Genomic DNA, 23460 nt, shown 5'->3' with positions numbered 1-23460 from the left:
ACTGCAGTGCGGTCTTCCTCTGTGGAACAGCTTTGGAAAAAGGTGTTTAGTATTTCAGCTTTACGCGTGTCATCCTGTGTTTCAATGCCATCATCATCCCGGAGTGTCTGGATATGCTGTTTCGAGCCACTTACTGATTAAACGTAAGACCAGAACTTCCGAGGATTTTCTGTCAAGTCGGTACATAGAATTTTACTTTCGAATTCACTGAACGCTTCACGCATAGCCCTCCTTACGCTAACTTTGACATCGTTTAGCTTCTGTTTGTCTGAGAGGTTTTGGCTGCGTTTAAACTTGGAGTGAAGCTCTCTTTGCTTTCGCAGTAGTTTCCTAACTTTGTTGTTGTACCACGGTGGGTTTTTCCCATCCCTCACAGTTTTTCTCGGCACGTACCTGTCTAAAACGCATTTTACGATTGCCTTGAACTTATTCCATAAGCATTCAACATTTTCAGTGTCGGAACAGAAATTTTCGTTTTGATCTGATAGGTAGTCTGAAATCTGCCTTCTATTACTCTTGCTAAACAGATAAACCTTCCTCCCTTTTTTTATATTCCTATTAACTTCCATATTCAGGGATGCTGCTACTGCCTTATGATCACTGATTCCCTGTTCTGCACATACAGAGTCGAAAAGGTCGGGTCTGTTTGTTATCAGTAGGTCCAAGATGTTATCTCCACGAGTCGCTTCTCTGTTTAATTGCTCGAGGTAATTTTCGGATAGTGCACTCAGTATAATGTCACTCGATGCTCTGTCCCTACCACCCGTCCTAAACATCCGAGTGTCCCAGTCTATATCTGGTAAATTGAAATCTCCACCTAAGACTATAACATGCTGAGAAAATTTATGTGAAATGTATTCCAAATTTTCTCTCAGTTGTTCTGCCACTAATGCTGCTGAGTCGGGAGGTCGGTAAAAGGAGCCAATTATTAACCTAGCTCGGTTGTTGAGTGTAACCTCCACCCATAATAATTCACAGGAACTATCCACTTCTACTTCACTACAGGATAAACTACTACTAACAGCGACGAACATTCCACCACCGGTTGCATGCAATCTATCCTCTCTAAACACCGTCTGTACCTTTGTAAAAATTTCGGCAGAATTTATCTTTGGCTTCAGCCAGCTTTCTGTACCTATAACGATTTCAGCTTCGGTGGTTTCTATCAGCGCTTGAAGTTTCGGTACTTTACCAACGCAGCTTCCACAGTTTACAATTACAATACCGATTGCTGCTTGGTCCCCACATGTCCTGACTTTGCCCAGCACCCGTTAAGGCTGTTACCCTTTCTGTACTTGCCCAAGGCCATCTAACCTAAGGAACCGCCCAGCCCACGCCACACAACCCCTGCTACCCGTGTAGCCGGCTGTTGCGTGTAGTGGACTCCTGACCTGTCCAGCGGAACCCGAAACCCCACCATCCTACGGCGAAAGTCGAGGAATCTGCAGCCCACACGGTCGCAGAACCGTCTCAGCCTCTGATTCAGACCCTCCACTCGGCTCTGTACCACAGGTCCGCACTCAGTCCTGTCAACGATGCTGCAGATGGTGAGCTCTGCTTTCATCCTGCTAGCGAGACTGGTAGTCTTCATCAAATCAGATAGCCTCCGGAAGCCAGAGAGGATTTCCTCCGATCCATAGCGACACACATCATTGGTGCCGACATGAGCGACCACCTGCAGATGGGTGTACCCAGTACCCGTCATGGCATCTGGAAGGACCCTTTCCACATCTAGAATGATTCCCTCTGGTATGCACACGGAGTGCACATTGGTTTTCTTCCCCTCTCTTGCTGCCATATCCCTAAGGGGCCCCATTACGCGCCTGACGTTGGAGCCCCCAACTACCAGTAAGCCCTCCCTCTGCGACCGCCCGGATCTTGCAGACTGAGGGGCAACCTCTGGAACTGGACAAGCAGCCATGTCAGGCCGAAGATCAGTATCAGCCAGAGACAGAGCCTGAAACCGGTTCGTCAGACAAACTGGAGAGGCCTTCCGTTCAGCCCTCCGGAATGTCTTTCGCCCCCTGCCACACTTTGAGACGATCTCCCACTCTGCCACAGGTGAGGGATCAGCCTGAATGCGGGCAGTATCCTGGGCAACCACAATCGTAGTCCGATCGGGGGATGCGTGGGACGAGCTGGCCGTCCCCGACAAACCCCCATCCGGACCCCCACAGTGATGCCCATTGGCAACAGCCTCAAGCTGTGTGACCGAAGCCAACACTGCCTGAAGCTGGGCGCGTAGGGATGCCAACTCAGCCTGCATCCGAACACAGCAGTTGCAGTCCCTATTCATGCTAAAAACTGTTGTGCGAAGAACGTCTGAACTAATCTACAGAGAGCGCAATATCCTTTCTTTCAGGAGTGCTAGCTCTGCAAGGTTCGCAGGAGAGCTTCTGTAAAGTTTGGAAGGTAGGAGACGAGGTACTGGCGGAAGTAAAGCTGTGAGTACCGGGCGTGAGTCGTGCTTCGGTAGCTCAGTTGGTAGAGCAATTGCCCGCGAAAGGCAAAGGTCCCGAGTTCGAGTCTCTGTCGGGCACACAGTTTTAATCTGCCAGGAAGTTTCATATCAGCGCACACTCCGCTGCAGAGTGAAAATCTCATTCTGGAAACATCCCCCAGGCTGTGGCTAAGCCATGTCTCCGCAATATCCTTTCTTTCAGGAGTGCTAGTTCTGCAAGGTTCGCAGGAGAGCTTCTGTAAAGTTTGGAAGGTAGGAGACGAGGTACTGGCAGAAGTAAAGCTGTGAGTACCGGGCGTGAGTCGTGCTTCGGTAGCTCAGTTGGTAGAGCAATTGCCCGCGAAAGGCAAAGGTCCCGAGTTCGAGTCTCGGTCGGGCACACAGTTTTAATCTGCCAGGAAGTTTCATATCAGCGCACACTCCGCTGCAGAGTGAAAATCTCATTCTGAAATCGACACAAAATTTAAACGGTTATTAAAATACAAGATTGCCTAGTAAATGCAGTAATGCTGCTACTTGCGCACTGCTGAAACACTGCTCGGCGGCGGAAGGAGACTACGCGATTTTACACTATTCAGGTACTAAAACGCGATGCTACAACTCTCAAATACTATAATACGCCCGAAATTTATGAATTAAACAATGCAAGTACCAAAAACACGCAAAGAAATTAAGAATTAAACTATGTAACAAATGAGTGAGCTAGGAGTATACGACTTGCTGTTGCAGCTGCTTATCCAGGAGCAATATCAAAATGTATCAAGCAAATGATGTTTAGCTACCACGTTGGCAAAAACAGTATAATTGTTCTTGTAACTTCGTCCATTACGATGATGTGAATAGCACTATATCTATTTTTTAATGTGAACTCTGCTTTTTTTATTTGGTAAGCAACTTTCTCTAGTCAACATCTGAAGAGAAGTATTCCACAGTTTACCATTCACGTAAATATGACATTAACAGAAAAAGCTACAAAAACTGACTTTGGTTCATCTTTACTAGCAGACATTGGTGGTAGCTGGTGTAAAATAACTCGTCTACCCCGTAGTTGTTGGCTGATTCGTTTATGCTGCGTCTAAGGACTTCCTTTCTGCTGGTTGTCTATCAGTTTAACGACGTCAAGGCACGGATTGGGTTTTGCAAATCATCACTTCTTTGTGTTAGTTGAAGATCGGTGACAAACCAAGTGGTCTGTGGTCTAGAGATAGGGTTTTTGACAAAACTAAAACGTCCTGGGTCCCGATTTGAATGAAAATGATCAGCAATGACAGGTGACGACTTCTGTTATCATAGATCACCCTAGTACTGTCAACGGCCCTGTCAAAGAAGGTGGAGGAGCGGACAGGCTGTCACAGCAGTCTCTTGATCTTGGGATGGGGAGCTGTTTGTAAAAGATGAAAGAGTCGGTATGGTAAACAACATGAAGATGGAAGTCTAACCTCAACCATTGTCTTAAATACATGTAATGTTTATCCACAGGAAATGTGGCCTGTAACTGAAAAAGTGACTTCATAATCACTCCACTGGCGTAAGGTTCTGGATCTGTCCCCTTTAAGAATCTCCTGAATAGAATGACCAAGACGGAGGTAACCATGAGAAAACTATTGAGCAACCAACGAAACGGTAATATGTTAATAGTGCCCTTGGATATCGTAGGTTTGAAAGTGGTTGGAAAACTGGGAAATCTGAAAGGACATATGGAACGACTCAATCCAGCTATTGTAAGGATTAGTGAAGTAAAATGGAAATAAGTACCGATTTCTGGTGAGACGAGTGTAGGTTAACGTCAACTGCAGCAGAAAATGGTATAGTAGTAGGAATGAGAGAAGGAGAGTACTAATAGAGGTCTGCAACAAATTTTAGTTGATAGAGAATATTCTTTTGAAAATCACAGAATAGGAAGTACGGTTCGAACAGGCCTGGAGACACGAGGTGACTGTGGTTCAACTGTATTATGATAACACACAGACAGGGATACAGCAATGTTATTAACTTCGGATTGAAATGAACTGGATTTGCAGAGAAGTTGGGTACAGACATCGTCCGTCACTTTTTTTATCATGTGACGACATAATGTACATTCATTGAAATATATTACATACATTCAAGATGTTCAGAGTGCATAATTACACTTGTTTGTTTAATTGTGGGAAACTGTTCAGTGAATTAAGAACATTGAAAATGGCAGCTACTTGCCGAAACCTGTAACGCATACCTAGGGGATCGTGACGTAACAAATTATTATACAACCTTTTAGCAAGCTTGCACGCTGACAACTCTCAACATGTCAGTCTTGTTTTTTTTTTTTTTTAATTCATTAAGTGTATTTTAAACTTGACGCTTGCACATGTATGATACGTGGAATTATCATGTCCACCACTTACAGTACGAATTTTTGAGTTGTACTAATTGAAATATTTTTATCTGTTAGTAAGTCACACACAAACCCACAGAATTCGTTGTGTGTTCTTTCTTGAGGTTCACCAGTGACGTCGAAACTGGTGACTGGTGAGTTGTGCGAACCGTAACAAAGAAAATACAGGTTCCTTAATCAGCAGCCGATGTTGGAACATGAAAGTGTCCTCATAGTCCCACAAGACTCAGCACTATCGCCCTATCTGGTACGGTGGCGAGTTGAATTGTGGACTTGTTACTTCACTATGATTTTCGGACCCGACAATAACCGCAAGAGAATATCATGGATTTTTAGTCGTAGAACACTGCTTAGTTCCCAATTTATTCTGCGTTTGATGCCCCCTAATTAAGTAAGAATTACAACCTACATGCTCTATTATTTGCTAGGTGTATTCCCATCTCTGTCTTCTTCTACATTTTTTACCCTCTACATCTCCGTCTAGTACCACGGAAGTCGTTCCCTGATGTAACAAATGTCTTTTCATCCAGTCCGTTCTGCTTGTCAGTGTTTTACATACATTCCTCTCCTCGCCGATTCTGCGGAAAACATCTTCATTCCTAAACTTATCAGTCCACCTGATTTTCAACATTCGTCTGTAGCACCACGTCTCAAATGCTTTGATTCTCTTCTGCTTCAGTTTTGTCACAGTCCGTGTTCCGCTACCACACAATGTTGTGTTTCAAATGTACTTTCTCAGAAATTCCTTTCTCAAATTAAGGTGTATGTTTGATCCTAGTAGGCCCCTCTTGGTCAGAATCCCATTTTTGCCAGTGCTAGTCTGCTTATTACGTCCTCCTTGCTCCGCCCGTCATGGGCTTCCTACATACCAGTATTCCTTAGCTTCGTCTACTTCGTGATCCCCAGTCCTGATCTTATATTACTCACTGCTCTTATTTCTGATACTACGCATTAATTTCATCTTCCGATTTACTCTCAGTCCACACTCCGTACTCATTACAGTGTTCATTCCATTCAACTAATCCAGTGATTCTTATTCACTTGCGCACAGCATACCAAAGTGAACAGCGGATCTTATTACTGATTCCCTTCACCTTGAGTTCGAATCCCACTCCTGTTGAACCTTTCGTTTATTTTCGCCATTCCTTCTTCGACGTATATAATACACACCAGGGGCGAAAGACTACATTCCTGTCTTACACCATTTTTAATCGGAGCACTTCGTTGTTCCATAATGATTCTTGTTCGTAGTGCATATTCCCATCTTGCCTATAGCTTACATCTGTTTTTCTTAGAATTTCTAACATCTTGCACCATTTTACATTGTCGAACACTGTTTCGAGGTCGGTAGATCCTATGAACGTGTCTCGATTTTTCTTCAGCGTTGCTTCAATTATCAACTGCAACGGCAGAACTGCTCTCTTGTGCCTTTACCTTCCCTAAGTCAAACTGATCGTCATCGACACACCCTCAATTCTATTTTCTATTCTTCTGTGTACTATTATTGTCAGCATGAGCTGTTAATCTGATTGTGCTATGATTCTCATACTTGCCAGCTCTTGCAGTCTTCGGAATTGTGTGCATGATATTATTCCGAAACTCTGATAGTATATCCCCAGTCTGATATATTTTGCACCCCAAAGTGACGAGTCGTTTTGTTGCTACCACCCCGAGTGATTTCAGAAAATCCAATGAAATGTTATCTGTCCCTTCTGCCTTATTTGATCTCATGCCATCAAAATCTTTGTAAATTCTGATTATGTACTAGATCCCCCACCCTTTCCTGTGGAAACCTGTTTCTTTTAGCACGCCAGGCAAGTCCTCTCCCTGTAAGAGGCGTTGAATAAATTGTTTCCACCTATCCGCTCTGTCCCCTGCATTTAAAATTGTTACTCCCATTGACATCTTAACGTTATCGCCCTCGCTTTCAATTTTACCGAAGGCTGTTTTGACTTTACTGTTCGCTGAGCAGTCCTTCCGGCAAACATTTCTTTTCCTAAGAAGACATTTCGTCTTAGGTGCCCTGCAATTTCTACATATTTCGTTCCTGTGACTTGATTTCTGTATTTCTGAACTTCCCTGAACAATTTTGTACTTCCTTATTCCATCGATCAAGTATTTGTTCTATTATCCATGGTTCCTCCGCGGCTGCCTTGCTTGTATGTACGTTTTTCTTTCCAACTACTGCGATTGTCTTTTTTAGAGATGCCATTCCTCTTCAACTGAACTGCCTGTTGACCTATTCATTATCGCAGTATCCATTGCCTCAGAGAACGTTAAGCATATCTCTTCATTATTTAGTAGCTCCGTATCCCACTTCCTTTGGCGTTGACTCTTCCTGACTAGTCACGTAATCTTCAGCGTGTTCATCATCATTACTAAATTGTGATCAGTGTCCATATTTGCTCCTGGGTACGCCTTACAACCAAGTATCTGATTTCAGACTATCTACCTGACTAGCTAAAATATTCCCATGATCTCCCGTCCTTTTCCAAATATCCTCCTCCTCTTATGATTCCTGAACAGGGTATTCGATATTTGTTGCAGAACTCAGTCTTTCTCCTTTCTCACTTCTAGGGCCATGTCGATATTCTCGCATAAACTTTGCTACTTCTCCTCCCCTACAAACTCATTTCAGTCCTTTGTGACTGTTAAATTTCAATCTCCCTTAAGGTGCTGAATTAGCTGCTCAGTATTCCCATACACATTCTGTATCTATTCATCCTCTGCTTGCGACGTTGGCATGTATAACTCATTAACAGTTGTCGCTCTCGATTTGTTATCGATTCTGTTGAAAACAACCGTATTACTGAACTGTTCACAGTAACTCACTCTCCACCATACCTTCCTATTAATAACGAATCCTGCTCCCTTTATACCGTTTCCTGTTGCTGTTAATATAACCCTACACTCGTCTAACCGAGAATCCTTGTCTCCGTTCTATTTCGCGTTAATTATCACCACTATATCTAGATTGAGCCTCTGTACTTCCGTTTTCAGACTTTCTATTTCCGCTACCACGTTCAAGGTTCTGACGTTCCACGCCCAGACTCGTAGAACGTTATCCTTCCGTTGGTTATTCAATGTTTTTCTCATCGTCACCTGCTCTTGACACCATACTTCCGGAGATCCGAATGTGGGACTGATCTGGAAACTTTTGCTATTGGAGGGATCATCATGACACTTTCTCAATTACAGGTCACATGTCCTGTGGGTTCACGTTATATGTCCTTAGTGCAGTGGTTTCCATTCCCTTCTGCATATTCATGCGGTGGATCGTTGCTGATTCTTATGCCTTTATGGACAGTTCCCTACCGCATGGACAAGAGAGTGCCCTGAACCTCTGTCGGCCCTCCACCCGCTTTGACAAAGTTGTCGGCAAAACGAGAATGACTTCTTATACAAGAAGTACTCGGCCTCCATTGCTAATGATTTTTATTCAGAATTTAAACAGTGGCGAGATTCGACCCGGGACGAGTACAATTTGATTACTAGTCCTGGATGCACCCCTAGACAGTGGGTGCTGTGGTGTCACCGCCAGACACCACACTTGCTAGGTGGTAGCCTTTAAATCGGCCGCGGTCCGTTAGTATACGTCGGACCCGCGTGTCACCACTATCAGTGATTGCAGACCGAGCGCCGCCACACGGCAGGTCTAGAGAGACTTCCTAGCACTCGCCCCAGTTGTACAGCCGACTTTGCTAGCGATGGTTCACTGACAAATTACGCTCTCATTTGCCCAGACGATAGTTAGCATAGCTTTCAGCTACGTCATTTGCTAAGACCTAGCAAGGCGCCACTATCAGTTGCTATTGATGCTGTAAAACATGTACTGTCAAGAGCGATGTTCACCAATTATGGATTAAAGTTAAGTATTCCAGCAGCTACGTACTTTATTTGCTAGTCTCAATTACTTTACCTGTTTCAGACCTCACGCCAGCCTGCGTGAGCTTAAACGCGTGCCTTTCGGCTTCCTGTCATAGTGGATTGGCTGTCTTGCCAGTCCACAACAGGTGCGTCCTCAAAGTGTGGTAACGCCGTACTTAGTCAACAAACGTTATGCAGCCAGCGTGTCAGCGAATACTCACAGGTACTTGGCGAAGTTTGTCCAGAGCTTGACGACCGTGGTGCGCACCTTCTGCTCGTCAGAGTTAGGGTCCAGGTTTTGGTCGGGCGCCCGCCAGATGGAGTCCAGGTCTGCAGTGTGCGTGGCACCTGAAGAATAAGAATTTTCTTCTTTATATTCGATCGCTTTAAAGTCTTCAGCAGCAATGATCTGTGGTATTTATACGTATTCTTGGATCTGCTGAAAAACGTCTTCTATCTTCAGGGACGACATTCTCTCATATCGAAAGTAATCTACGTAATCCAGCCTGCTTCGTGAGCATTGCATACTGTCTGCTAAAATACACATGAAAAATCGTATTGGCTCCTAGCTTGAAACTGATGTTGGGATTTAAATACGGACTTCTGTTCCGGAACATTAATATTCCATCGACGAACGCCTCTGCCTCAAAAGGCTAATACATGTAATTCGTCACAAATCTTCTCACGCCTTTCGGCCTATTGAAGGGAATACTGCTGCTGCTTCTCAAAACAGTCAAGTGTATGACGGTAACTCACAATGAAAATGTCTCATACCCTCTCCTTGATTTATGCGTAGTTAAGCTTCTTAAAAAATAACCATATTTCCTATATCTTAGTACTGCTGTTGTCTCATCATTATTCTACCATCCCCCGGTAGCTGAGTGGTCAGTGCAACATAATGTCAATCCCAAGGGCCCGCATTCGATTCCCGGCTCGTTCGGAGATTTTCTCCGCTCAAAGACTGGGCGTTGTGTTGTCCTACTCATCATAATTTCATTACCACCGACGCGCAAGTTGCCAGAGTGGCGTCAAGTCGAAAGACTTGCACACGGCGAACGGTCTACATGACGGGAGGCCCTAGTCACACGACAATACCGTGGATGTAGATTCCATTCGAGGTCTTCTCTTGCCCAATTTCTTTGGGCACCATGCCCGATGAAGTACTGCTTAGTGTACGAGCGAGCCGTAAGTGGTAAACAGCGGCCATAGGCCGAATGTTGTTGACTGCGGAGGTCAAGCACGGGATCAATACCTTCAAAGATTTCTGTCTCACGGGAGCAGTTAACTGCTTTAATGACGTCGGTCTGTTCACGCCAATACGGCGTTCTTTAATTATTGATTGAAATGAAAGACAATGTTAACACCATATCACAATCACAGCGAAGCTGGCAATCATTATTTATACCGATTTGACAGTTTAACAATACCGAGGAGCAGTACGTTGCGCAATGCGTGTCGATCACTGATTGTCGCTTGGAGTGTGTAGAATCCGGCCAGGATTGTTCTGGCGTAACCAAAAGAGTCGGAAAGAAGATGCGGAACGCAAGCACAGAAAAGGCGGTGAGGAAACGGAGGCCAGTGGTGCGCGGAATTGGATCGCGCCGCGCCAAGACCGACAGCGGGAACAAATGAATATACGCGTCGCTCCTGCCAGCTTCGGCCACTCAGATGGCCCCAATCTGCAGCGGGGTTAGTGCTACGCTATCAGATTGTCGTGATTCGTATCAAGTGCTTACTTGGACTTTATGCGTAGTAAGAACGTTTCTGTTTTCATGTCGTCTCTCGCTAGCGACATTTGCTGTAATAAAAGTTAAGTATTGTCAGTTTGCTTTCTAGAATTCAACATCCTCTAGGCACCCTATAAGCAACGTGTGCGGAAGATCCCACAAGGATCGCAAATGTAATTTCATGATTTCTGAGGCCTAAGAAAGGAACCTTTCATTGAGGGTAGTGCCAAACATTTTTTGAGCGATTAAGTTATTGCCATGCCAATGGCCTTGCCGCAGTGGTAACACCGGCTACCGTCAGATCACCGAAGTTAAGCGCTGTCGGGCCGGGCTAGCAGTTGGTTGGGTGACCATCCGGTATGTCGAGCACTGTCGGCGGGGTACACTCAGCCCTTGTGAGGCAAACTGAGGAGCTACTTGACTGAGAAGTGGCGGCTCCGGTCTCGGAAACTGACATACGGCCGGAAGAGCGGTCCGCATCCAGTGGCGCCTGTGGGCTGAGGATGACACGGCGGCCGGTCGGTACCTTTGGGCCTGCATGGCCTGTTCGCGAGGAGTTAGAGTTAAGTTATTGCCATGCAAGATTTCGATAGTACACTCGTGTGTCAGCGACAAATGAACCACCTCTGCCCCTCACTCACCAGGCAATTCGACCGGACTTTTCCCCGTGTAGTCGTACTGGTAGTAGAAGATGGGCTGCGTCATGGTGGTGCTCAGCAGTCGCACCGTCGTGTCTGCCGGCTCTCCGTTGTTCAGGTCCGTCATCATCTGAGAGAAAAGCGAAGCGAAAGCATTAATCATGCGACCCAGTTTAAGTTCGAAATTCTTGTTTAGTTGGTTGCGGTACGTGTGTACTCACAGCTGCGTATTGGACGGTGTTGTCAGCCGTGATGTTGGTGACGTTGCCGAAGTAGTACTGCCTGAGGGCGGCCGCCGCCTGCCGCTTAGACTCAATGTCACCCAGGCGCAGGACGAAGTCGATGGCCGCCTCGAAGTCCGAGTTCAGCTGTTCCAGCACAGATTCGGCGATGGTGGGCTCGCCTCCCGCATCTGTAAGAAGAAAAAATACACTATGGGAATCGCGTAGTCAGTAAGTTACATTCTAACTCCCTGTTCTTCTACACCTACTCTCAGCGATGGGTAATTTTCGTTTTACCTTACTTCCTTTCTTTATGCTTCACTAGCGAGTGATACACTGAGGAAATCAGGTCTGCATATAGTTTTGCTCTCTGTCAAACCTACGGTTCAGTAGTTTTGGTAATGTACGTAAATGACGTATTGGTAACATTGGCAGAGAAATGAATGTATGAGAGAGGAACTGGGAGCCGACAACTTCTCTTTGTTTCTTCTTCGTGTGTTTATATGTTTTGCGCATGACTGGAACCGCATATCGTTCAGTGTCAATCCACTGCGTATTTTCTGTGCTTAAAAAATGCAAATTGCATTTTCTATGTAAGAAAAACTGAGCCGCATAACTTTCAGCGATTTTATGTAACAAAAGCAATTACTATTGATGGAAGCACATTTTACACTCACAAGTAGGAATATCTATATAATTATTGTAGTTATTTTGTATTCCAGGGAACTTTCCTCATCATCATCAAACGCAAGAGTTTCCTGCTGTTATTGGTAAGTGTGAAAGCTCCCTAATTTTGTTTTGCAGCAGAATCTTTGAACACGTTCACAGTTCGAATATAATAAATTTTATTAATACTGAGAAGCGTACGTCGATGAAGTTGCATGGTTTTAGAAAGTGTCGTTCGTGCGAAACACAGCGTGCCCTTTTCGCACATGATATGTTGTAAACTGCGGATGAAGGGCAACGAGTTGATTCCATTTTTCTATGTTTCCACAAAGCATTTGACCGGGTGCCCCATTGCAGGCAATTAACGATGGTACGCCCATATGGAATACGTTCAAAGGTGCGTGAGTAGCTCGAAGTTACAGAACCCAGCATGAAGTCCTTGACGGCGAATGTTCATCAGAGACAAGGGTATCGTCAGAGTATCCCACGGAAGTGTTATAGGACCGCTGTTGCTTACGTATATACATATATGATTTGCCGAATCTGGGTGAGAAGCAATTTACGGTTGTTTGCTGATGATTCTGTGGTCTACGGTAACGCGTCGGAGTTGAGTGACTGTAGGAAAGTACAAGATGACTTAGACAAAATCTGCAATTGGTGTGATGAATGGCAGCTAGCTCTAAAAGTGTAAAATGGGCATGAGTAGGGAAAAAACTTGTAATGTTCGAATACAACATTAGAAGTGTCCTGCTTCACGCATCATTTAATTATCTGAGCGTAACGTTGTAAAACGATATTAAATGGAACGAATATGTGAGAATTGTGATGGCGAAGAGTAGTGATTGGCTTCGGTTTATTGGGAGACTTTTAGGAAAGTGTGGTTCATCTGTAAATCAGACCTCATATAGAACGCTGCTGCTACCTATTCTTCAGTACTGCTCAAGTAGGTGAGAGCCATATCAGATCGAATTGAAGGAAGACACCGTGCGGTTAAAGGCGCTGCAGTCTGGAACCGCAAGACCGCTACGGTCGCAGGTTCGAATCCTGCCTCGGGCATGGATGTTTGTGATGTCCTTAGGTTAGTTAGGTTTAACTAGTTCTAAGTTCTAGGGGACTAATGACCTCAGCAGTTGAGTCCCATAGTGCTCAGAGCCATTTGAACCATTTGAAGGAAGACACCGAAGCAATTCAGAGGCAGAGTGCAACATTTGTTACCGGTAAGTTCGAACAGCAAGTGCCACGGAGATACTTCGGGAACTCAAATGAGAATCTCTGAAAGGAAAGCGACGTTCTTTTCGAGGAACATATGGCGAAAATTTGGGGAATCGGCATTTGAAGTTGACTGCATAACGACTCTGTAGTCTCCAACATACACTGCGCGTAAGGAACACGAAGGGAAGACACGAGAAATTAGGGTTCATACCGAGGCATATAGATAGTCGTTTTTAACTTGCTCTATTTGCGGATAGAATGAGAAAGAAAATGACTATAAGGTACCCTCTACCACGTGCAGTACGGTGGCTTGCGGAGTATGTGCCCTTTATGTCATAGTGGGACCTCTTTCGTTGTCATCCGCGGTTACCTTACTATTGTCGATAACAGAGTGTGTTGTTTCATCAGCACTTTCAAGTCTTTATTTCTTAGTCTTGAGTCACCTGAACAACAGGTTGTGACACTTACCATTCTGCAGCTGCAAGTTGTACTCGCCAGTGGTGACACCGGTAAGGAGTGGCATAGGAGTATAGTTGCCTGCAACAGCCCACGCTCCGAGCCTGCTGTGGTCCGCCGTCATGAATGCCCCCTCTGCTTCAGGCTCTATGGCGATCATGAAACCCACTCCACAACTCTGAAACACGCAAAAAGACGTAAAAATAAAGTGGATGACTCATGGGAACAATATCCATCCTGCACCAAGCACTACGTTCTTCTGGTGGTAAAAAAGCTAACATCAGCTTCGACATTTCTTGTTATGATACTGTGACGGTCCGGTCACTGGACGAGTCCAGAAGCGAACGTTTAGACAATCTGATTATGACTACAAGTTACCCGTCAAAATATTTCTTAAATATATATACTAGTCTATCTCACTGAACATGTGGAAATACTTCATTTATTTGTTTATAAAAATGTCCAAATGTGTGTGAATTCCTAAGGCACCAAACTGCTGAAGTCATCGGTCCATAGACTTACGCACTACTTAAAATAACTTATGCTAAGAATAACAGACACACCCCATGCCCGAGGGAGGACTCGAGTCTCTGGCGGGAGGCCGCGCAGTCCATGACAAGGCGCCTCAAACCGTGCGGCCACTCCGCGAGGCTATTTATTTATACAGGGTGTTTCAAAAAGACCGGCATATTTGAAACGGCAATAAAAACTAAACGAGCAGCGATAGAAATACACCGTTTGTCCCAAGCAATATGCTTGGGACAACAGTACATTTTCAGGCAGACAAACTTTCGAAATTACAGTAGTTACAATTTTCAACAACAGATGGCGCTGCGGTCTGGGAAACTCTATAGTACGATATTTTCCACATATCCACCATGCGTAGCAATAATATGGCGTAGTCTCTGAATGAAATTACCCGAAACCTTTGACAACGTGTCTGGCGGAATGGCTTCACATGCAGATGAAATGTACTGCTTCAGCTGTTCAATTGTTTCTGGATTCTGGCGGTACACCTGGTCTTTCAAGTGTCCCCACAGAAAGAAGTCACAGGGGTTCATGTCTGGCGAATAGGGACGCCAATCCACGCCGCCTCCTGTATGTTTCGGATAGCCCAAAGCAATCACACGATCATCGAAATATTCATTCAGGAAATTAAAGACGTCGGCCGTGCGATGTGGCCGGGCACCATCTCGCATAAACCACGAGGTGTTCGCAGTGTCGTCTAAGGCAGTTTGTACAGCCACAAATTCACGAAAAATGTCCAGATAGCGTGATGCAGTAATCGTTCTTTTCGGTTCCCCATATGCGCCAGTTCTGTTTATTGACGAAGCCGTCCAGGTAAAAATAAGCTTCGTCAGTAAACCAAATGCTGCCCACATGCATATCGCCGTCATCAATCCTGTGCACTATATCGTTAGCGAATGTCTCTCGTGCAGCAATGGTAGCGGCGCTGAGGGGTTGCCGCGTTTGAATTTTGTATGGATAGAGGAGTAAACTCTGGCGCATGAGACGATACGTGGACGTTGGCGTCATTTGGACCGCAGCTGCAACACGGCGAACGGAAACCCGAGGCCGCTGTTGGATCACCTGCTACACTAGCTGCGCGTTGCCCTCTGTGGTTGCCGTACGCGGTTGCCCTACCTTTCCAGCACGTTCATCCGTCACGTTCCCAGTCCGTTGAAATTTTTCAAACAGATCCTTTATTGTATCGCTTTTCGGTCCTTTGGTTACATTAAACCTCCGTTGAAAACTTCGTCTTGTTGCAACAACACTGTGTTCTAGGCGGTGGAATTCCAACACCAGAAAAATCCTCTGTTCTAAGGAATAAACCATGTTGTCTACAGCACACTTGCACGTTGTGAACAGCACACGCTTACAGCAGAAAGACGACGTACGGAATGGCGCACCCACAGACTGCGTTGTCTTCTATATCTTTCACATCACTTGCAGCACCATCTGTTGTCGAAAATTGTAACTACTGTAATTTCGAAAGTTTGTCCGCCTGAAAATGTACTGTTGTCCCAAGCATATTGCAACAAACGGTGTATTTCTATCGCTGCTCGTTTAGTTTTTATTGCCGTTTCAAATATACTGGTCATTTTTGAAACACCCTGTAGATTTCCCTTTTATCACCTTTATCAACAACCTCCTAGCGTTGTGTTTCGTCGAGATAATGAGCAAAAAATGGCTGTCTTTTGTTGATGAAAGAGAACGTAACGCTTCCATTTTTACTGTTGTTTTATCACTAGTTTTGCTGCATGTATCGTATCTTCGTGATGCTACTCTGACCACCATCGACCTCTGGACATCGGTAGCGATCAGATGCTGAGATGAACGGAATGAGACGCGTTGGGCAGTATTAAAAAAAAAAAAAATAAATTTGTGATTTCTTCGATTCATTGCCACTACTCAATTCTCTGCTCTTACGGTAGACTGTTACAGGACGAATCTTTGAATGTGGTTCAGTGATGTTCCATAGTTTATTTGTATTTTGTTAGATGTTGTATAATTATTTTTTACCTACTTCCAATGTCTGACTAATTTTCAAAATAATTGTTATGCGAATAATTATTACTTAATTCTCGTTCATTAAGAATGATTTATTCGGAAATCTAAGAGGAAATACCTATCATTCTTGTAACGAATGCAAGGTTCTCAACTCAGTGGAAAATGCTAATACAACGGTATTATGGCACAGTGTAAAAGATCAACACCACAGAGGAAACCTCTGAGAACTAGCCGTCATTTGAACAGCAGAACAAAAATACAGCGATTTACTGCGAATTGGTATTCTCTGATAGATGTATAAGAAAACCAATCAGACTTGTTGAATATTTCTGTGAAAACATGGTTAGAGGCTGCTCATTTAAATAATTATTCTTTATCTTTAAATCTTAATATACCAAAAAGTTCACAAAAGTAATACAAACACATATCGATTTTATCCATCCGTAACTCTAGGTCAGTAGAATATATTGTCAAGCAACTCATTTCCAAAATTTTCATTGTCTTAAACAATCTTTGTCCACAAGGGAGGCGGTCAAATATTTTTATTGCTGCTCTCTCTTCAAGTGCAGGACAAAATTATGAATAGTGGAGGCTACTTTTGGTACTAGCGTTATATTTGAAAATACCGGCCGGCCGAAGTGGCCGTGCGGTTAAAGGCGCTGCAGTCTGGAACCGCAAGACCGCTACGGTCGCAGGTTCGAATCCTGCCTCGGGCATGGATGTTTGTGATGTCCTTAGGTTAGTTAGGTTTAACTAGTTCTAAGTTCTAGGGGACTAATGACCTCAGCAGTTGAGTCCCATAGTACTCAGAGCCATTTGAACCATTTTTTTGAAAATACTGGCATTAACTTTAAACTGTATACGATTCTTATCAAAGAAGCGTCATTAGACAGAAGCTCTACTGTTAGACTCTCTTTAACGTGCTTTTTTCCCCTATCGAGCATGAGGGACAGCATGTTTCTGGTCAATGAATATTCTGTGTCACTTTCTAGAATTATCTCAAAAAATATTCCACAAGACACTGATAAATGGAAGAATGAAAAGTAAGTGCTTTTGCTCAAATCCGCATTCGGGAGGACGACGTTTCAAACCCGTGACCGGCCACCCAGATTTAAATTTTCCATTATTTCCCCACACCGCTTCAGGCAAATGCCGGGATGGTTCCTTTGAAAGGGCACGGCCGATTTCCTTCGCGAACCTTCCCTCTTCTGATGGGACCGATGATCTCGCTGTTTCGTCCCCTCCTCCCCAATATCAGCAATTATATGTACCTTCTGAATGTCCCAATCATTTAAGAATATCTTTAATGTGTTCTCCTGAGTAACTAGCATTTTTCGTCCCTGAGTTGTAGGCTCTTTACCGAGAAATGATCGACAATTTTTGAATGTTTAATTTAACATAAATTCTGTTGTTGTACATGTCTTTCAGATGTCAACTTCTACCGAAGGTTGGTGACCCACGTGGTTAACTTAGATCTACACAGTGCGCCGAGGAAAGCTTCTCTTGATATACAACTGCACCAAGCTAGAAACGTCTTTAAAAAACGCCATTTTCTCTTAGTTCTAATTGGCCTTTTGGCATTTGCGTTTCCTTCAATAACGAGTAATTTATATCCGTCGAGGTATTAAGTCTGTCTGTATTTCAAAACATGGAGTAGATTTTTGCTTCTTTTTTCATCAAATGAAGGAGCTTCATATTTGCTAATATCCCCTACAGTCTTGCAGATGAGTGATCAGCATAAAGTATTGCCCGGCCAGCGAGAGACTGAATGTCCATTTATGCATCACAAACGCGGTAGCAGTCCCAGTATTTATGTGTTGAACACGAATAATAATTTGTTCCTCCTCAAAAGAAGATGGTATCAACAAAATTGCATGAGCTATCTACAGTAGTATGCCCCTTTATTTCCGTTTGGGTTAGAAAAAGTGAACACTGTTACAGTAACTTGTATTAGTAAGTGACTAGGCCGAGGAACAATAACACGGTCAAATTTACTAAAGGCTTACAGGTAACAAAAATTTGAATTTCAAAATATCGTGTCAAAACTGTCCAAATATGAAAATTTAAAACAGTCTCATAACTCACTCATTAACTAGTACACACTGAGGTAGCAGAAGTAGTCGTATAATAAGCACATATACACAAGGCGGTAGTATCACGTACACAAGGTATAAAAGGACAGTGAATTGGTGGAGCTGTCATTTTTACTCTGGTGATTCACGTGAAAACGTTTCCAACGTGATTATGGTCCCACTACGGGAATTAAACAGACTTTGAATGCAGAGGGAAGTTGGAACGAAACATGGGACATTCCATTTCAGAAATCGTTAGGGTATTCAATATCCCGAGATACAGAGTGTCAAGATGCGCCGATTATAGCAAATTTCAGGTATTACCTTACAGCACGGACAACGTAGAGGCCGATGGCCTCTACTTAACGACTGAGAGAAGTGGGGTTTGCGTAGAGTTGTCACTGGTAACAAAAATCAACATTGAAAGGCAAATTTGGTGATAATTGGCTTAGGCAGCAGACGACCGACGCGACTGCCTTTGCTAACAGCACATCATCGCCTGAAGCTCCTCTCCTGGGCTCGTGACCATATCGGCTGGACCCTAGACGACTGGTGTGGCCCGGTCAGATGAGTTTGGATCTCAGTTGGTAAAAGCTGATGGTAGGGTTCCAATGTGGCGCAGACGTCACGAAGCTATGCACCGAAGCTGTCAACAAGGCACTGTGCAAGCTGGTCGTGGCTCCATAGTGGTAAAGGCTGTGTTTATATGGAATGGTCTGAGTCTCCCGATCCAGCTAAACCGATAATTCACTGGAAATGATCCTGTCTGACTACCTGGGAACAGTTTGCAGACCTTCATACACTTCATGTTCCCAAACAACGCTGAAATTTATATGGTGTTCGCGAATGGGTTGAAGAACATTCTGGACAATATAAGGGAATGGTTTGGCCACAGGGATCTCACGACATGAATTCCATCGAAATTTGAGGAGCATAATGGAAAGGTCAGTTCGTGGTCGTAATCGTACACCGGCAACACTCTCGCAGTTATGGATGGCTATAGATGCGGCATGGCTCAATATTTATTAAGGGGCTTCCAGCAGTGTGTTGGGTCCATGCTACGTCGAGTTACTGCACTAAGACGCGAAAAAGGAGGTCCGACACGACATTGAGAGTTGTCCCATGACTTTGTCATCTCAGTGTGACCTTATGTGAAATGTTTAACGCATTAAGACATGTATTATAGTCAGAAACTATGAACCTTTCTTGAGGGTGCGTAAATCCCTGCACTAAAATACCCAAATTACCCAGAATTTGTAAATGAGAGGAGTTATGGACTCCCAACACACTCTACACATAATCTTAAATTTCTGTAACTGCTCTCGCTTACATGCTTAACATTAAATATTTACCTCAATAACTCAGTTGTAAAGTGACCTGAAACTGTATATGGGTGTTAGATTCTTTAGAGAATTTGGGGTTACCTAGTGCGGAGCTATGGGAATAGCCTACCGTGGTGTATAGCGAGGAAATCTCCTCCGACTGCAGGAAGCTGAGCAGCTCCTGAGGATCCTCTGTCTGCAGGCCCAGCTCCGCGCCGATACAGAAGGCGATCTCGCGGTTCGTGTCAGCAATGTGGTCTCCGCCGAGGGCCGATCCACTCTGAGAGATGGCCGCCCGGAACAGCCCTGCAGCAACCACAAAAGACTGCCTACACTCTCTGAAAGCAAATGTCACGTTGCGACAAAAAGAGGGCAGTGGGAAGTCACACGACGTCCCTGAGTAGTCAGTCAGAGCTATGGTGGCTCCGGCTCATACGCAGATGAATGTCACCCGTCTTCAACATCTCACGTAAGAATCTTACGAATGATACAAAAATACTCAATGACCTTCAGTGGGCTTGGTCCACAGCTTTGACACGTCGATTAATATATTACCACCTGAAGCTATTGTTGTGGCGTAGGTTAACAGCCACGCCACTCGGAAGTAGCCGAAAGGCACGCGTTAACTCACGCAGCCTAGAGATAGGTCCGAAACAGGATACGTAATGAATGCTATAAAGAAAAGTACGTAGCTGCTGGAATACTTAACTTTAATCCATCCTTGTTGTACATCGCTATTGACGATACAAGTGAGACTCTGTAGATTCAGGCAATAAACTACTAATGGCGCCTTGCTAGGTCGTAGCCATTCACTTAGCTGAAGGCTATTCTAACTATCTGCTCTGCAAATGAGCGAGGCTTCGTCAGTGTGCATCGCTAGCTACGTCGTCCGTACAACTGGGGCGAGTGCTAGTCCGTCTCTCGAGACCTGCCGTGTGGTGGCGCTCGGTCTGCGATCACTAACAGTGGCGACACGCGGGTCCGACATGTACTAATGGACCGCGGCCGATTTAAAGCTACCACCTAGCAAGTGTGGTGTCTGGCGGTGACACCACAGCTATCATTTGTTATTTGTGCACTATTGTATATTTTAGAACTTAGATCATTTTCTAATATCCTGATAAACGGAAGCGGCAGCAACCCAATGCATCCCACCTACCAGTCGCTTAAAAGTACGATAATTCAGCTACGGCACATTAAACCACTGTAATGTCTTTGTAATAGCGTTTTCGTCGTGCCATGCCGCATTAACGATCGCCCAGTCGTGAAGTGTTAGTCCAGTGGGGCAGTATATTGAGGTACATGTAATTTTAAATGTTTGCAGTGGTATTAATGAAGCTAGTGAAACTTAACGACAACGGCGAAAATTTCGCTCACAAACTTGACAGTGTTGCCTAACAAAGGACGTGAGGCACATAGAAGACATGGTGGGATACCAGTGCCACGCTGTACACAGAGACACCGTCATCGGGTAAATGAACTACCAGTTGCAAGTCTCTGTGTGGCGAGTAGAACGGTCACCAGGGTCCATTAAGGTTGTTCGTGTTTAGTGTTATTATCAGCCGTGGCAGGATGTACAGAGGTGTGACCAGCTTCAGATGCTGATTGGTCACTGAAGGACACAGGTACTCGTGATTCAGCGTTATTCCTACCTCAGAGTGTCTAAAAGGGGCCTCATTGTGAGTTTGCCTTTGGCCAGCTGGTCGAATCGTGCATTGGCCATATTTGTAGGGCATTTGGTTGAGACGATGACCCGATGTTGAACTCCACAGGAAGGTGAGGGCAGATACACTCGTTGTCTAGGTTCCAGTCGAACACTTCTGACCACCACAAGGAAGGATCGACCTACCGTGCATCAAGCACACCGCAGTCCTTCACGTCTGCCATCCGATAACAAGTAATGCAATCTCTCCAACATTCTGTGTCATCGAGTACCTTTGGCCGGAGATCTGCAGCAGGTGGCGAATGGAATTACTGTACCATGTGCAGGCTGGCGTTAACACATCTACATCTACATTTATACTCCGCAAGCCACCCAACGATGTGGGGGCGGAGAGCACTTTACGTGCCACTGTCATTACCTCCCTTTCCTGCTCCAGTCGCGTATGGTTCGCGGGAAGAACGACTGCCGGAAAGACTCCATGCGCACATTCGTGATCTCCTCGGGAGGTATAAGTAGAGGGAAGCAATATATTCGATGCCTCATCCAGAAACGCACCCTCTCGCAACCTGGACAGCAAGCTACACCACGACGCAGAGCGCCTCTCTTGCAGAGTCTGCCACTTGAGTTTGCTAAACATCTCCGTAACGCTATCACGCTTACCAGATAACCCTGTGACGAAACGCGCCTCTCTTCTTTGGATCTTCTCTATCTCCTCTGTCAACCCGACCTGGTACGGATCCCACACTAATGAGCAATGCTCAAGCATAGGTCGAACGAGTGTTTTGTAAGCCACCTCCTTTGTTGATGGACCACATTTTCTAAGGACTCTCCCAATGAATCTCAACCTGGCACCCACCTTACCAACAATTAATTTTATATTTTCATTCCACTTCAAATCGTTCCGTACGCATGCTCCCAGATATTTTACAGAATTAACTGCTACCAGTGTTTGTTCCGCTATCATATAATCATACAATAAAGGATCCTTTTTTCTAAGTACCCGCAATACATTACATTTGCCTATGTTAAGGGTCAGTTGCCACTCCCTGCACCAAGTGCCTATCCGCTGCAGATCTTCCTGCATTTCGCTGCAGTTTTCTAATGCTGCAACTTCTCTGTTTACTACAGCATCATCCGCGAAAAGCCGCATGGAACTTCCGACACGATCTACTAGGTCATTTACATATATTGTGAAAAGCAATGGTTCCATAACACTCCCCTGTGGAACGCCAGAGGTTACTTTAACGTCTGTAGACGTCTCTCCATTGAGAACAACATGCGGTTTTCTGTTTGCTGAAAACTCTTCAATCCAGCCACACAGCTCGTCGGATATTCCGTAGGCTGTTACTATATCAGGCGACAGTGCGGAACCGCATCGAACGCCCTCCGGAAATCAAGGAAAATGGCATCTACCTGGAAGCCTGTATCTAATATTTTCTGGGTCTCATGAACAACACAAACGGCTGCGTCTGTATTGGGACTCTGACCGGCAATCGTGGACTGTGGTGAATGGCGTCTCACTGTCTCCTGTGACGAATCACAGTTCTGCACTACCCTAGATAAGCACTGTTGTCGACGATGGTGCAGACGTAGTGAGAACTCTCATTCTTTCCTTGCTTTGGAGAAGCAAAGTGGTGTTACTCCTGACGTCGTTGTGTGAGAAACTGTCAGATATGACTTCATGTCACGATTGGGTAGAGACAGGGAATTGTCACGGTACAACTGTACGCCGCAGAGATTTTGGGCCCTTATGTGTTATCTCTTACATGCAACACCACTACGTCATTTTTCAACACGACTATGCTTGTTCACGCGTGGCACGAGTTCCTATGTACTGTTTGCGTGAAGTGATTCTGTCCTGGAGAGACGTTATGGATCTTACTGTACGTCATCGCCATCCTTGTATGAGCGTCTGTGATGTGGAAGGCCAGTTACGAAGATGTGGGCTAGCTTGCGGAAGGAGAGAATTTAACGGCTTTATGAGACCCTTGCCAACCGAATCACTGCATGCATGCTGATAACGTGGGCTAGTACTGCCCAAGTTTTTTGGAAATTTCACTCGATGCTACAATCATTGGAGTAACATAACATAACTTGTCAACCCGTCGGATTCCATTTAGTTTCCTCCTCCCTTTCCTGGTACTTCATTCTATTTGTAATGTAGTGTTCAGCAAGTACCATCGCTGAATTGTTGTGCAGTATTTTTTTATTAATCCTAGCACAACTTATCACCTGGTTTCTAATGTGTTTATCTTTTAACCGATTGTTAA

The 23460-nt window shown here is 44.7% G+C and overlaps 1 protein-coding gene and 1 non-coding gene across 2 annotated transcripts in view; one reads left to right on the top strand and one right to left on the bottom strand.

Annotated features, from left to right (window-relative positions):
- The window catches only part of LOC124619816 (acylcarnitine hydrolase-like), a 53363-nt gene that overhangs the window by 3718 nt on the left and 26185 nt on the right, over positions 1–23460 (bottom strand). Inside the window, exons 6-10 of the mRNA XM_047146412.1 lie at positions 19658–19833; positions 13635–13800; positions 11289–11479; positions 11071–11197; positions 8924–9050 (exon numbers count right to left, since the gene is read on the bottom strand). Of these exons, the coding sequence (XP_047002368.1) occupies positions 8924–9050; positions 11071–11197; positions 11289–11479; positions 13635–13800; positions 19658–19833 (787 nt within the window). The remainder of the gene's footprint in view (positions 1–8923; positions 9051–11070; positions 11198–11288; positions 11480–13634; positions 13801–19657; positions 19834–23460) is intronic.
- Trnas-cga lies at positions 2767–2841 on the top strand. The gene has a single exon. It is a non-coding gene; the product is annotated as a tRNA-Ser (tRNA).

This window comes from Schistocerca americana, chromosome 6 (assembly GCF_021461395.2).
Source record: "Schistocerca americana isolate TAMUIC-IGC-003095 chromosome 6, iqSchAmer2.1, whole genome shotgun sequence".
In the NCBI taxonomy this organism is placed as follows: Eukaryota; Metazoa; Arthropoda; class Insecta; order Orthoptera; family Acrididae; genus Schistocerca; species Schistocerca americana.
Note: the sequence above shows the minus strand (reverse complement) of the source record. Positions and strands in the feature narration are given on the sequence as shown.